At 37.0% G+C, this 15923-nt stretch overlaps 1 protein-coding gene across 9 annotated transcripts in view; it reads right to left on the reverse strand.

Annotated features, from left to right (window-relative positions):
* The window catches only part of Cnot1 (CCR4-NOT transcription complex subunit 1), an 83415-nt gene that overhangs the window by 39992 nt on the left and 27500 nt on the right, over window positions 1–15923 (reverse strand). For all 9 annotated transcript variants that reach the window (XM_077793094.1, XM_026395662.2, XM_026395659.2 and 6 more), the window contains 9 exons: window positions 12785–12911; window positions 12547–12657; window positions 9290–9460; window positions 8602–8729; window positions 5206–5446; window positions 2325–2444; window positions 1483–1605; window positions 1036–1187; window positions 230–380 (listed from right to left, as the gene is read on the reverse strand). In XM_077793094.1, coding sequence (XP_077649220.1) covers window positions 230–380; window positions 1036–1187; window positions 1483–1605; window positions 2325–2444; window positions 5206–5446; window positions 8602–8729; window positions 9290–9460; window positions 12547–12657; window positions 12785–12911 — 1324 coding nt within the window. The remainder of the gene's footprint in view (window positions 1–229; window positions 381–1035; window positions 1188–1482; window positions 1606–2324; window positions 2445–5205; window positions 5447–8601; window positions 8730–9289; window positions 9461–12546; window positions 12658–12784; window positions 12912–15923) is intronic.

Below are 15923 nucleotides of genomic sequence, written 5' to 3' on the forward strand. Positions count from 1 at the left end.
GTGAAAGTAGTACTAGGAATCAAACCCAAGGGTGCTTACTCTACCACAGTGCTACATTCCCAGGCCTGAAACATGACTACGTCTGACTACGCTACCCAGGCTGGCCTCAAACTTGTGATCCCCCTGCCTCAACATTACCTTACCCAGCAATAAACTATTAAGGAAGCTATAGAAACTTATTTTATTCTATGCCTACTAACAAATGCAGACACATTAGCCCTTAATTTACCTGAACAGGAGAAATGGCATCTAAACTGCTAGCACTAGGAGGGCGTCCTTTTGGCATAACTCCAGGTGGTGGCTGTCGGGCCTTATTCATAACATTACTGCAATTGGCTACCATGGTGAGGATGGTCTCTGATAATTCCTGAGAAACACTCCTGAGAAGAGAAGAACAATGAAAAACATACCTGCTACTGTCCAAAACAACACCTCAATAAACCAATCTGGTTTTTAAATCAAAATGTGGGGCTATGGGTACAGATCAGTGGTAGAGGTCTTGCCGAGCATTTGAGACTCAAGACCAAAGTTCAATAATCCCTAGCAGGGGTTGGAGAGGTGTGCATTCTTTGAGCACATGGCTAAATTTCTATCATACCCCCACCTCTTTGTATCTCATTCATTACTAGAATGTTCTGAACACTGGCATATCTTCATTCTGTCAAAAATATATCCAAACCAAGATATAGCAAAGCAAACAGACAAGCAATTTTAATACTAGCATATCAAAGGCAACACATGTATGAGATAAAGACACCACAAAGTTATTGGTATTTTCAAAAAAAATGGTGCAGGCATAACTGAATATCCCATGTGCAAAAAAATGAATGTGGACCCCTATCTCATACTACATTCAAAAAATTAACACAATTGATCTAACATACACTGCAAACAGTAAACTAACTTGGACTTAAAAATCACTGAATTATCTTTAAATGCAGTCATTTTATTCAATCTCCCCTACCCCAAATCAACCCTAATCAATATAATCCAATTCAAGAATAAAAGATCTATTTTCTAGAACATTCTCCTTACCCCGCACAAGCCTGTAGACAAGCCAACATTGTTGCCAGAGTTTCAGGAGGAAGTTGAGCACTTTTGGGCTGGTCTTTCTCTGGGGCAAGTCCACCCAAAATAGAAGGGCACCGTCTTTTTAAAAAAGTCATGCATGCTTGAATAAAAGGCTCCTAAAAACAGAAATGTTTCTCAGTTTATTTAAAATTGATCTTATTTCTTTCACATTAACAATAATTAAGAGATATGACTAAAATCTAGAATAAATGACATTTTAGTTGCCATCTTATAAAGCTGATTCTTGGAGTCAGATAAGTAGCTCACTAGTAGAGCACTTACTTGCCTAGCCTGCACCAAGACATGGGTTCAATTCCTACCACCGCTTAAAAAACAAAAAGAAATCTTGTTTCTTTAGCCATTTTAGTCACCAAATTTCAAAGAAGAAATAAATGCATAAAACCTGCTTACCCCATGTTCCCGAATTTTATCTGTGAGCCACTTGTCAAGTTTGAGGTATTCACGACGTGAAGCTAGTGCAGCAAGGTCAATAACAAAGGCAAATGGAGTACCATTTAGCAGCATAGACAAGGCCTAAAGAAAAAAGAATAATTGAAATGCCAAGTCAAGCAATAAGTAATTATTCCTGTAGCCTACTTTCTATATTCTGCTTTTTGCACACAAGTCTAAATAAAACATACTGCTAATATTTCCCTGGTCACCGTGCAAGGCAGTGAGACAAGGGAGTTCACGATTTAATAAATTCAGTGGTAACAGCCTTAACTTAAAATAAGATATCTGAAAGGTCAACTCATGACTCTACCTTCAAAATAAATTTTACCCTGTGTTTTTACAAATAATTAAACCTAGAACAAAGTAAGACTCAAAGCTTGAATAATAATCTTTAATCATTTTTAAAATCTAAATGCAGGTTTAGACTAACATAACAAAATCCCCTTTACTAATGTACTAAATGAATAATGACATTTAGTCAGACTATTTCTTAGATATTATTGACTAATAAATTAGCTAAAGAGAACAAACAAATAGTTTCTCCAAAATTACACTTCATGGATTACTTATGAAAGAACTTTAATTACCACTTGCTAACAGCCTTGCAATATGCAGAGGACAAATAAAAAATAAGTGAACACATTTACTAGAACATTTACTCTTTCCTATCCCTTTGAATATAAAGGCAAAATTCTATATCAACTCATTCTATCCAAGACCTAGTTACATATAAATTGTTCCTTAAGAATCTATAGCTTTTCAAATCATTAATGAATAAATCAATTTCATTCTGAAATCACCTTCAAGTCCTGGGCCACATCAAGTATTCGAGACAATTTGGCCTGGTCATACTGCTCCCCTCTCATGTACCATTCTGCCATTGCATGCATAATGAGTTGGCGAATTGAGGGAGACTGTCCCTAAGAAAGAAGGAAGAAAAGTAAATAGATAAATTGCTATCCATTTTGATAGGTGGTATACATTTTCTTGTTATCCTTAGGTAAAACTCAGATGTATCAGTACAAACACTAAGTTCAGGCCTCAAACACCATACAATTTATATTAACATTGTTTAGGGGAAAGCAAAGTTATTTTCTCCTAAATGGCTCCGAAACCAAGTTTTTAATCATTCAACAAAATTACATGCATCTATAAGTCTGCTTATCCATTTTCAAACACAAAATCATATTATGTAATATGGAATGAACATGTGCACCAAAATTATTAATTCCTTAAAATTAAGCTATAAAGAGGGCATGGTGGCACATGCCTATAATCCCAGCAACTTGGGAAGCTAAGACAGAAGGATGTCAAGTTTGAAGCCAGCCTCTGCAACTTAGCAAGACCCTATCTCAAAGAAAAAAAAAAAAAAAAAAGCTGAAGATGAGTAAAACTAAACTGAACCCCTAAGTTCACTCCCTAGTACTCCCATACAAAATTAAGGAAAGCTACAAATCACCAGTCTGTAAATAAAAATAAGAATAGTTTATAAAGAAACTACCTTTCATGTTGAATCATATAGTGCTGTATCAGTATTTTGGGAAGTGATAATTATATACACTTGCTAACAGCCTTGCTAATTTGATGAGGCTGGCCTCAAACTTGCTATCCTAAGTCACTGCTATCCCAAGTCACTGGGATTATAGGGTACACTACCACAACCAACTCAAGCATGTTCATTTCGTAGTAATCATTCAATTTATTTCTTTCTTTTTTGATACAGAGGCACTTGACCACTGAGCCACATCCCCATCCCTATTTTGTATTTTTATTTAGAGACAAGGTCTCGCTGAGTTCCTCAGTGCCTCACTTTTGCTGAGGCTGGTTTGAACTCGAAATTCTCCTCACTCAACCTCTTGAGCCACAGTGATTACAGGCATGTGTCCCCATGGCCAGTCAATTTCTTTTTTAACCCACAAATAGGCTTGCTTTCAGAACTGACCTAAAAGATCACTAGTAGCGTGCTTGCCAAACATGTGCAAGACCTTGACTTCTATCCCTGAAAGAGCCAAAATGAAAAAACAACCTAAAGACTAGCAGCTAAGCCAGGTATGGTGGGGCACACCTATAATCCCAGCAGCTTGGTAGGCAGAGTCAGGAGGATTGGGAGTTCAAGGCCAACCTTGGCAACTTGGTGAGGCCCTAATCATCTCAGTGAGACCTTTTCTCTAAATAAAATATACAAAAGACTGAGCTCTGTGGTTAAGCACCCTGGGTTCAATCCCTAATACCAAATTAATAAAAAAAAAAATAGACTAGCAGCTGAAGATGGAAATAAAACAGTTCGTCCTCATTTGAAATGTTCTCATAGAAGCCACAACAAGGCACTTACAATTACTATATCCAAATCATAATATTCTATTAATAGTTCCAGGGTAGCAAATCTTCCAACTAGAACAAACACTGAACCAGGACTGAAGAGAGACAGCTCCTTTCAACCTGCACCCTTTTCACCTCAGAACTATGAAAAAAATCAGGAAAAGTTCTGTGCTGTAAATGCTTGGTTTTAATGTTGGCTAAACATTTTGTAAAGTAAGTCTCCCATATGAATTAAGTCTCTGGAGATGGAGGAGTAACTAGCATGAAACAGCTAATATTTTTCATTTCTTTTAAAGAGCTTTCTTATAGATTTAATTTTTAATATGCTTCTATGTAATATAAACTAATATAAGAATAATTTTAAGCCACTAAGAGGAGTTGCATAGGGAGAAAGTGACTATATTTTCTTAAAAATTTCTATATTTTTCACATTAAAAATGTTATTAAGAAGAAACAATAGATATAGCCAGGCATGGATAGCATATATGTAAGCCTAGCTAGTAGGGAGGCTGAGGCAAGGGTAGCACAAGTTCAAGGTCAGCCTGGGCAATCAAGTAGAAATTTAAAGAACAAAAAAAATTTTTTAAAGGGCTAGGTGCTGGATGTAGTAGCACATTCCTATAATCCCAGCAGCTTGGGAAGCTGAGGCAGAAGAATCTCAGGTTCTAAGTCAGCCTCAGCAACTTAATGAGGCTGTAAATAACTTAATGAGACCCTGGTTCAAAATAATAAAAAGGGATAGAGATGTGGCTTCAGTACCCTCAGGATCAATTCCTGGTATCTAACCCCCTTCAAGGGAGGGCGACAGGGGATGCACTAGGAACACAGTTCAGTGGCCCTGAGTTTGATCTGCAGTGCCAAAAATGAAATAAAAGGATATTGGTGCTCCAGCAAAAGAGTGCTTTAATATTCAATTTTTTAAAATTATCTTTATATTGGGCTGGGGATGTGGCTCAAGCGGTAGCGCGCTCGCCTGGCATGCGTGCGGCCCGGGTTCGATCCTCAGCACCACATACCAACAAAGATGTTGTGTCCGCCGAGAACTGAAAAATAAATATTAAAAAAAATTCTCTCTCTCTCTCTCTCTGTCTCCTCTCTCACTCTCTCTTTAAAAAAAATAAATAAATAAAAATATAAAAAAAATAAATAAAATAAAATTATCTTTATTTCTCTGCTTTTTGGAATATTTTAAGGCCAACATGATCCTAAAAGATACAACACATTTTAGGGCATTATGATTTCATCAGAATCTTATACTAACTCAAAAATTAATAATGAATTTGTCTACTGAAAATCCTTCAAGATTTCAAAGAATATCAATTACTTAGATGAAGAAATGATGAGCAAACTGTCATGTCTTACCTGCCCATGCCACGCATAGTGCAGAATAATGGCAGAGTTAGGATGGTTTCCAAGGAAAATTGGCATCAGAGTGGAGATGAGTTCATGGCGCAAGGTATGCCAGGAAGTGTTGATTTGTAGTAAGGCCAATACCAGCATGTCTGGACAGTGTTTGATAGGGAAGCTGAAGAGCTGTTTGACTTGCTCATACTGCCCAACCTCTGCAAGCCTCAATAGAGATTCAATCAAATCCAAGCTCTTCCTAACAAAAATGAAAGAAAGATACTTTTTCAAAGAAAATATAAAGCCTACAATACTCATTTTCTTCTTCTTTTCTTTTTCTAGTGCCGAGGATCAAACCCAGGGCCCCACATATGCTATTTAAGCTTGACCACATAACCTCACCCCAGCCCCATATATACTTGAAAATAAGTGATACCAGCCACCAAAACAAAAGCAAACTGCTGGCATGCTTTAATATTTGAGAAATACTTAAAATATTTCTGTTTATCTCAAAAATATGTGCTATTTGGGGATGGGGATATAGCTCAGTGGTAGAGTACCTGCCTAGCCTGCAGGAAGCCCTGGATTAAATTCCCAGCACCAACCAAGAAAAGTAAAAGCCATAATCATTAAAAGGCAATAACTGGGGCTGGGGATGTGGCTCAAGCGGTAGCGCGCTCGCCTGGCATGCATGCGGCCCAGGGTTCCTCAGCACCACATACCAACAAAGGTGTTGTGTCCGCCGAAAACTAAAAGAATAAATATTTTAAAAATTAAAAAATAAATAAAAGGCAATAACTGATGAAGAACAGGATGAACATAACCACAGATCCTCCAAGCCTAAGAGAAATTTTTACGATTAGGGTGAAGTAAAAGAAACAAATTAGCCAGGCACAGTGGCACATGCCTGAAATCTCAGTTACTTGGGAGGCTGAGGCAGGAGGATCTCAAGTTTAAAGCCAGCCTAAGCAAGTTAGTGAGATCCTGTCTCAAAATAAAAAAGGCTGAGGATGTGTCTCAGGGGTTAAGTCTATCTGTGTTCAATCCCTGGTACAAACAAATCACAAAGCACAAGAAAAATTCCACAAAAAATACAGACATCACTCTGGTAATGCAAAATTTTAAGAAAGTGTGAACTTCTGGTGTGAGGCCAAGTTTGAAGCCTATAATGCCTACCATGAATGTTTCCTGGCCCAAAGTTCAATCTGGTTGATTTATTATTATTATATTGTTTTGGGCTTTTTTTTTGCGGGGGGAGGGGGCAGTAATGGGGATAGAGCCCAGGAGTGTTTTACCATCCCCACTGAGTTACATATCTAACCCTTTTTGTTTTTTCTTTAGAGACAGGGTCTCATGAAATTACTGAGGCTGGCCTGAGTTATATCCTAGCTCTTTTCATCTTTTCATTAGGGACAATCAGGGTCTTACTAACTTACTAAGGCTGGGCTTAAACTTAGAATCCTCTTGTCTCAACTTCCCAAGTTACTAGGATTATAGATATGTGCCACTGCACCTGGCCTGGTTGACTTAAATCAAGTCTGAAGATCTAAATTTACCCTTAGAGTACATGATAGATATGAGGATAAAGAAACAAACTGAACACCATGAGGAAACACAGGACAGACTAGAGGATAAAGGATGTATTAGCAATAAAAAAAATAAATCATGAGAGGGAGGGGGCATAGGAGAGGGGAGAGGCGAGGCAGGGAAAGAGAAACAGGCTTGTGAAATTAAAGACACTATATCACCTTTGTATGGATTCTCACAGAAACTGTAAAAGACATTTTTGAGCCAATGAGGGAAACCTAAATCTAATAGCTATATTAAGGAATTATTACTTGTTCAATTGTGATCATGCCTTTTAAGTCTTACAAAAATTGAAGAGGTCTATCTGTTAAAATGAAGAAATACTACTACACACATTAAGATTAACAGGAAAAAGAACAACCAGCTTGTAAATCCAATGTTATAGCTTGTACTTGGAAGAAGAGTAAATAATTGTAAGGGTCAATTTATCAGAACCAGGGTTGTAAACAATATTCAAAAGGGAAATCCCACCCATAGACTGTTTTAAAAATAATACTTTGGCCACAACCATGTTATTTCTTGTACTACCAGAATTAAGTGGCTACTACAGAGATCAATGTGGCAAGCAAAGTCGAAGATGTAAGATGTTGACTATTGAGACTTTAGAGTAAAACCAGCTGGGTGCGGTGGCACACGCCATAATCCCAGGGGCTCAAGAGGCTGAGGCAGGAGGATCCTGAATTCAAAGCCACCCTCGGCAACTTAGCACAGCCCTAAGAAACTCAGCGTGACCCTGTCTGTAAATGAAATACAAGAAAGCACCTAAGGGTTCAATCCCTAGTACGGCAGGGGGTGGGGAGCGACAAACCTACCTAGATCCCCCAAAAAACTTTACATAGTCTCTACTTTACTTGTAAAACCTGCTAAACTGCAAACATCATGTAAATAACTTTATTACTATATGGCTCAGAAAAATCACAAGAAGTCTATCCTTATGCAGTACAGAAACAATGTTTGCTTTCCAAATATTTTCAATCATCAATTTATTGAATGACAGATATAGAACCCATAGATATAGGGAGCTGGTTACAGTTACAAATCATCTGAAGAAACATTGAAGCAGGTGCCTCTGGAATAACCCAGGTCATGTCCCCTCCCTGAAGCCATGAATGATTTCAACAATGTAGAAGTACTTTCACCATCCTTATCTGATTCCCTGAGGAATTTCTGGACAAAGAGAACCTCAAGGAACCTAATTCAGAGTTTGTTTTAGAGTCAGATTCCCTCAGAAATTTAGAACTAGAACTTAGAAAACTAGATAATAGGACTGGAAGTAGAAGGCTGTATAAATTGGCCATCTTGAGCAACTTACAAAAGAAAGCAAGCAAGCAAATCTACACAGAAGAATAAGCTTCTAACACCAAGGGAGAATCACAAACCTCCTTCTAGTATTTGATAGTTCTAAATATCTGATGCTTTAGAAAATGTCTAATGGCAGACCTTATAAAAATAGAGATGTAACTAGTAAGAAGGAGAACTAAAGAATTTTATCCACTGACACCCTCTACAAAGACTTAAGTAGGCTCCTAAAAACACTGTTTTTTTTTTTTTTTTTTTTTTTTTTTTTTTTTTTTTTTTTTTGAATATTTATTTTTTAGTTCTCGGCGGACACAACATCTTTTTTGGTATGTGGTGCTAAGGATCGAACCCGGGCCGCACGCATGCCAGGCGAGCGCGCTACCGCTTGAGCCACATCCCCAGCCCAAAAAACACTGTTTTAATTTAATTCTATTAACTACATACTTGCTTACTGTTAGGATTATATTAAAAAAAAAAAAAAAAAAACACAAGTGACCCTTTAAAGATAAGGGAGCTGAGAATATTTACCATGTGGCAATTTCACGATTGTCATCCTCTGGTGGTGCTTTCAAAATATCAGTGGCAACAGTATGACAAGGATAGTCAGCAAAACAGAAAATCTCTGGATTTATCAGGGAATGCTGAATGAAGGATAGCTGAAACAAAAATAAAGAGACTCCTAACTACCAAATATGATTGTGAATGCTATAAAAATTTTAAATATTTTCCTTAAGATAACCTCAGGGTTATTAGACATTTCCAATTAAAAACCTTAATTATTTGCCCTCAAAAAAAGGGCAATAGGGCTGGGGCTCAGTGGCAGAGTGCTTGCCTGACATGTGTAAGGTATTGGGTTCCATCCTCAGCACCACATAAAAATAATTAAATAAAATGAAGGCATGCTGTTCATCTGTAACAATAATAATAATAATAATAATAATAATAATAATGGGTCATTTTAAAAAAACAGGCAATTCAGAAAGACCAAAGGTACAAAATGAGATGATCTTGAAGACCAACATTATTAAACTACTCAGAAAGCAGCTTGATTTCAAAACCTCAAAGGATTATAATAAACTACCATTTCTTCAATATTTATGATGATACCTGCTTTTCTAAGCTATGCAAAACAAATACTCCTTATCAATCAACAGGTAGAGATACAATAGCAATGATTTTTTTCTTCTTCTTCTACAGTTAAACACCGTTCACTTACCTGGCCTTCCGCATGTTTCCAAGGTCTATATATGAAATCAACTGGGAATACTTCCATACCCAAACCCCTTTGAATGCCATAAACCACATTATGAAGTCCTTTACTGTCACGAATTTGAAATCCAGGATGGTCCAGTTCATAAGTTACTTCCTTGAAGTTCAAACTCGGGTTCTAATAAATAAAAAAGCATTCCAAAGTTTAATGTGTGCAAACATTCATGAAATAAAGGGTTAAGTAAAATCTGAAATTGAATTTGGCTGGGGTGTAGCTCAGTGATACAGCATGTTCTTAGCATGTTAGAGGCCCTGGTCTTGATACCCACCATGGCACACACAGACAGGCAGACAGATATACACACACAAGAAAAAATATTGTAGGATTGAAAATATTTGAAAGACCTCCACAAGCTCTTAAAAAGTTTCAAAACAGAATACATCACACAAAGGTACTCATTAATACAGAGTAATATTTATGGTGCATTATCATCTTACAATTAAATACATAAAGGAAAAAAGCAGCAGTGCACACCTTTACTCCCAGTGACTCTGGAGACTAAGGCAGGAGGATTTCAAGTTCAATGTCAGCCTCAACAACTTAGCAAGGCCCTAAGCAGTTTAGCAAGATGGTGTCTCCAAACAAAACAAACAAACAAAAAAACACCCAACAGGTAGGGGGGACTGGGTGTGGTGTCACATGCCTATAATCTCAGCAGTTCAAGAGGCTGAGGCAGAAGGATCACAAGTTCAAAGCCAGCCTCAGCAACCTGGCAAGGTCCTAAGCAACTCAGGGCTGGGGTTGTGACTCAGTGGGTTCAATCCCAGGTAACATAAAAATTAAAAAATTTAAAAGACGGGGTATGTAATCTGAGGCACAGTACCTCTGGGTTCAAAAAATAAATATAAAGTATCATTTTTAAAAAGGTTTTTTTTTTTTTTTGGTATCAGGAATTGAACTCAGGGGCACTTTACTACTGAGACACATCCCCAGCCCTATTTCATATTTCGTTTTGAGACAGGGTCTCACTGAGTTGCTGAGTGCCTTGCTTTTTGTTGAAACTTTGAACTCCTGATCTTCCTACTTCAGCCTCCTGAGCCACTGTGATTATAGTGGCTTGTGATAAGGTTTAAATGGGGGTATAAACGGTGTGTGGTAATGGGAAAGTAACCTAACAGGTTAGAGAAATAAGATATATTGGAGTAGAACTTAGTTTTTAGATTTAGGGTTAGTTGATTTAGCTATATAGTGATTATGAATCCTAGAATGGTGATTAGTAGTGCTATAATTTTTAAGTACAAAGGCATGGTTAGAATTGGTGTATTTATGGGAGGGATATTATATGATAGGAAAAATCCTGCAAAAAATGCTGCCGATTAAAAGGCTTTTGATATAATTAATTAATTGTGGGTTGTTTTGTTTTCATTAATAGAGATTAGTGTTGAAAATTGAGATTATCCTATTAGAGCAAAGAAAATGATATGCGTGCTGTTGGCAATGAGTGTGATGGCTAGGGCTCAGGTGTTGGTATATGACATGTTTGCGGATTCTATAATGAAGTCTTTGGAGTAAAATCCAGTTAGGAAAGATGTGCCTATTAATGCAAGGCTTCCAATAATGAGTTAGGAAGAAGTAAATGATAGAGCCTTATACAGTCCTCCTGTTTTATGGATATCTTGTTCATAGTTTAGGTTGTGGATGATTGAGCCAGAGCACATAAATAATATGGCTTTAAAGAATGAGTACGGATATGAAGGTTGGTTAATATCAATGGTAACTATCATTAGTCCCAGTTAGCTTGAGGTAGAAAATGCAATAATTTTTTTTTTTAAATATCATTTTGGGTAAGGGCACGGATGGTAGTAAATAGAGTGGGGATAGCTCCTAAACATAGGGCAAGAATTTGTATACTTTTTATTATTCTCTATTAGTGGATAAAAACCAACTCTAAGAATTCCTACTACAACTATGATACTAGAGTGCAGTAGGGCTGATATAGGGGTTGGGCTTTCTATAGCAGAAGGGAGTCAAGGGTGCAGGCCAAAATGGGCTGATTTTCCCATTGCTGTTAGAAATAAGCCCAGGAGACGAAGTAGAGTGGTATCTATTATGAATAATTGTTGGAATTCTCATGAGTTTGAGTTTAGGAGGAATCATGTTATAGCTAAAACAAATCCATATCTCCAATTCGGTTATATAAAATGGCCTGTAAGGCTGCCATATTAGCGCTTGTTGGACTGTACCATCAACCAATCAGTAAGAATGATATATACCTACTTCCTCTCATCCAATTAAAAGTTGGAACAGATTATTACATGTGATTAGAATTATTATAGCAATGAGAAATATTAATAGATACTTGAAGAAGTGGTTAACATAGGGGTTGGAGTGTGTATATTATATTGAGAATTCTATAATAGATCATGTGTTGAATAATGCTACAGGCATAAATACCATGGAAAAAGTAATCTAGTTTAAAGCTTATGGTAAAATTAAAAGTCTGTACTGTTATTCAGTGTCAATTAGAGATTGCACATGTGCCATTGCACCCGGCTAAAAAAAATATTCTTATAAAAAGTAAAAACAGGGGCTGGGGCTGTAGCTCAGTGGTAGAGCAACCGTCTTGCACAGGTGAGGCACTGGGTTCAATCCTCAGCACCACTTAAAAATAAAGATATTGTGTCCAACTAAAACTAAAAAAAAATATATATATATATATATATATATATATATATATATACAAAAAAACAAACAAAAGTATTTTAAAAGAAAAGAGGTTATGGATATAGTTCAGTGGTAGAGCATTTGCCTACCATGAATAAAACTCTGGGTTCAATGCCCAGTACCATTAAAAAGTTTAAGATAAGACAGGGTCTAAGATGCTAAGACTGGCCTAAAACTGACTATCTTCCTGTTTTGGTCTCCCAAATCGTTCAGATTACAGGTGTGTGCCAACATAGCTTGCATCATTATTTAAAAAAAAAAATTTTTTTTTTTAGTTGTAGATAGACACAACACCTTAATTTTATTTATCTATTTTTTATGTGGTGCTAAGGATTAAACCCAGTACCTCAAACATGCTAGGCAAGCACTCTCTCTGAGCTACAACCCCAGCCTGCATCACTATTTTTTGAAGCTATAAAGTAAGAGAATTACAGCACACTGCTGCTCTTCTTCAGTTGGAATTTGTAAAAACTTACTTTTTTTTAATAAATAAAATATATAATATTAATAAATCAAAAAAACTCATTACATGTACCTACCAGTTCTTTAAGAACATCAATCAAGACTTCCACATTCCATGTGTGTGCCTGAGCTCCATCACTTTTATCTTTCCCATCACTCCAGATCCCACTGCCAGGTGCAGAGATACTCTGTAGAAGTAAAACTTCATTAAATAAATCCAACTATCCAACTATCTAATCACACTATAATTTAATCAACAAAATAAAGAGAACAGGACATTAACCCACTTAAATAAAGTAGCTAAACTCAACAAACCTGTAATGGAATACCATCTGTTAATCCTGAATGAGTTCGAGCCATCATTCCTAAAACCCTTGCAACCTGGGCAGCTGTGACCTCCCGAACACCAAACTGCATGATTATATTGCGACATTCTTCAATACTGAAACAGAAATATAAATTTAAAATGCTACCAACCTCAAAAACCAAAATATTAAGAAATACAGTTAATAAATGAGTCCTTGGACTGGGATGTGGTTCAGTGGCAGAGCACCTGTCTAGCATGCACCAGGCCCTGGATTCAATCCCCATTACCCACCCCCCCACACACACACACAAATTCAAACACTTGGGTGAGGATCACCAGTTTTTAGAGGCAGATTAATGAATCCATTTCTTATTACCTTTATATATTCAGAAACATAATAATCTCCTACTTAAATGAGAAAATGGCAAAAATGTAAAGAAGTTGAAGAAAATAGACAAGAGTAATGGTTTTTCTCAAAGAAATTAACGCATCTTCTAATTTCAGTATAAATCAAAAGTCATTTCTACACTGAAGGTGAATTTGATTATTGATATGTAAAAAGCCTTGCAAATACATCCTAGATCTTTGCATCTTGAAAGTTAATTAGAAAAAATTAAAGTGAGTACATATGCCTAAAACTTATAAATTCATTTTTTCAAATATAAGTGGAAGTGAGTTTATATAACAGCTTTTGAAACATTAACAGTTATACTTAAAAGTGCTAGGTGTGGTGGCACATGCCTGTAATCCCATTGACTTGGGAGGATGAGGCAGGACTACAAATTTGACTCCAGCCTCAGCAACGCAACAAGAATCTGTCTCAAAAACAAAAATTAAAAAGGGCTGGGATGTAGCTCAGGGGTAAAGCATCCCTGGGTTAAATCTCCAGTATAAAAATAAAAATAACTTCCTCTCAGAAAAAACATTAACAGTCCACTATATCAAAGATCTAAGTGCTACTAGTGCTACTAATAATGTATTAAAAATTTCCTTTGGTACCCTGACAGGTAAGGAAAACAGAAATGTAAAGGGTATAACTAGGCACAGTGGATCACACGTGTAACCCCAGCCACTGAGGAAGGAGGTTTGCAAAGTTGGAGGATAGCCTAGGCAACTTAGCAAGACCCTGTCTCAAAATAAGAAAATAAAAACTGCTGAGGATATAGCTCAGAGATAGAATGTCCCTGGGCTGAATCATTATTATAGGAAAAAATAAAATAAAAGTACAAAGCAGGAGGAAAAGCCAGATGAGATAGCATATACCTATAATTCGAACTACTTGTGAAGGAAGAAGGATGAGGATCAAGAGGTCAAGGTCACTCTAGGCAACCTAACAAGACGCTGCCTCAAAATAAATCAAATTAAAATGGGCCAGGAGTCACACTGACACTCAAGTGTTAGAGCAGATGGTTGGTCCCTGGGTTCAATCCCCAGTACTGCCAGAGGAGGTAGTGGCACTGTTATGAAAGAAAGCTGACAAGAAATGAAGACATGATGAGAAAGCTGAGGAATGGGGAGGAGAAAATTAGGCACTAAGGGCAAAGTTCCCTAACACTGACCTAACTTTCTCTTACTCTCCAAAAGTTAAAATATGCTTACTCTAATAACTAGGCTGAGAACCTTGGATTCAGGAGCCAGGCACGGTGGCACATGCCTGTTATCACAGCAACTGCACAGGCTGAGACAGGAGAATTGCAAGCTTAAGTACAGCAACTTAATGAGACTCTGTCTCAAAATAAAAAATACAAAGGATTTGGGATGTAGCTCAGTAACAAAGCACCCCTGGATTAAGTCCCAGTTACCCACCTGCCCCCCCCCCACAACAACAACAATAAAAAGCCGGGTACAGCGGCACATGCCTATAATCCCAGTGGCTTGGGAGGCTATGACAGGAAGATCGCAAGTGCAAAACCAGCAATGGTGAGGCGCTGAGCAACTTGGTGAGACCCTGTCTCTAAATAAAATACAAAATAGGGCTGGGGATGTGGCTCAGTGGTTGAGTACTCTGGAGTTCAATCCCTGATACAAAAAAAAAAAAAAAAAAAAAGCCCAAACAAATAAACGAATAAGCCTCCAATTCCTAAATTTGAGAAACTGGTAGGGATAGCCCTGAGAATGTTTATAGCTAGATCCAATACTAATATGTTGAAGATCAAAGTTTATAAGCAAAGAGCTGGACATAGTATCACACACCTGTGATCCTAGCTGAAAGGCTAAGGCAGAAGGTTATTCATAAGTTCAAGGTTATTCTTGGCAACATAGGGAGACCCTGTCTAAAAATAAAATTTAAAAACTGGCTGTAGATGTAGCTCAGTGGAAACACACTTGCCTGGCATGTAAATGACTGAGTTCAATCTGCAGTATGGAGAGGAGAGAGAGAAAAAGGGCTTGAAATATCACTAACTCAGTAACACAGTGCTTGACTAGCACACACTATGTATGTCTTCGGTTTAATCTCTAGTACTGTCAAAAAAAGAAAAAAGCAAAAATTTTGAGAGATACCATTAAAGAATCTAAGATAAACGAACAAAGAAAATGTGGTATATATACACAATGGAATATTACTCAGCCATAAAGAGAAATGAGATTATGGCATTTGCCAGAAATGGATAGAACTAGAGAGTATCATGCTAAGTGAAATCAGACAATCCCAAAAAAACAAAGCTGAATGTCTCTCTGATATGGGGATGCTAACTCACAATGAGGGAAGGGGAGGGAAGAACAGAAGTACTTTGGATTACACAAGGGGGAACGAAGAGAAGGGAAGAGGAATGGGATTAGGAAGGATAATAGAATAAATCAGACATTACTGTCCTATGTTCACACATGAATACACAACCAATGTAATTTCACATCACGTACAACCAGAAAAGGAAGTTGTACTCCATGTTTGTATAATATGTCAAAATATATTCTACTGTCACATAACTAAAAAGAACAAAGAAAGAAACAACAACAAAAAAAAGAATCTAAGGACTTGGGAAAGAGATATAGCCCACTTGGAAAAAGCACTTGCCCGGCATGTATGAGGCCCTGGGTTCAATCCCCAGCACCACAAATTGAATCAAAAATCAATCAAAATATATTTTTTTTAAAAAAGACAATATAAGGAATTTGCATTAAAAAATAACATTGTGCTTGGTACAA

Source organism: Urocitellus parryii, chromosome 15 (genome assembly GCF_045843805.1).
Source record: "Urocitellus parryii isolate mUroPar1 chromosome 15, mUroPar1.hap1, whole genome shotgun sequence".
In the NCBI taxonomy this organism is placed as follows: Eukaryota; Metazoa; Chordata; class Mammalia; order Rodentia; family Sciuridae; genus Urocitellus; species Urocitellus parryii.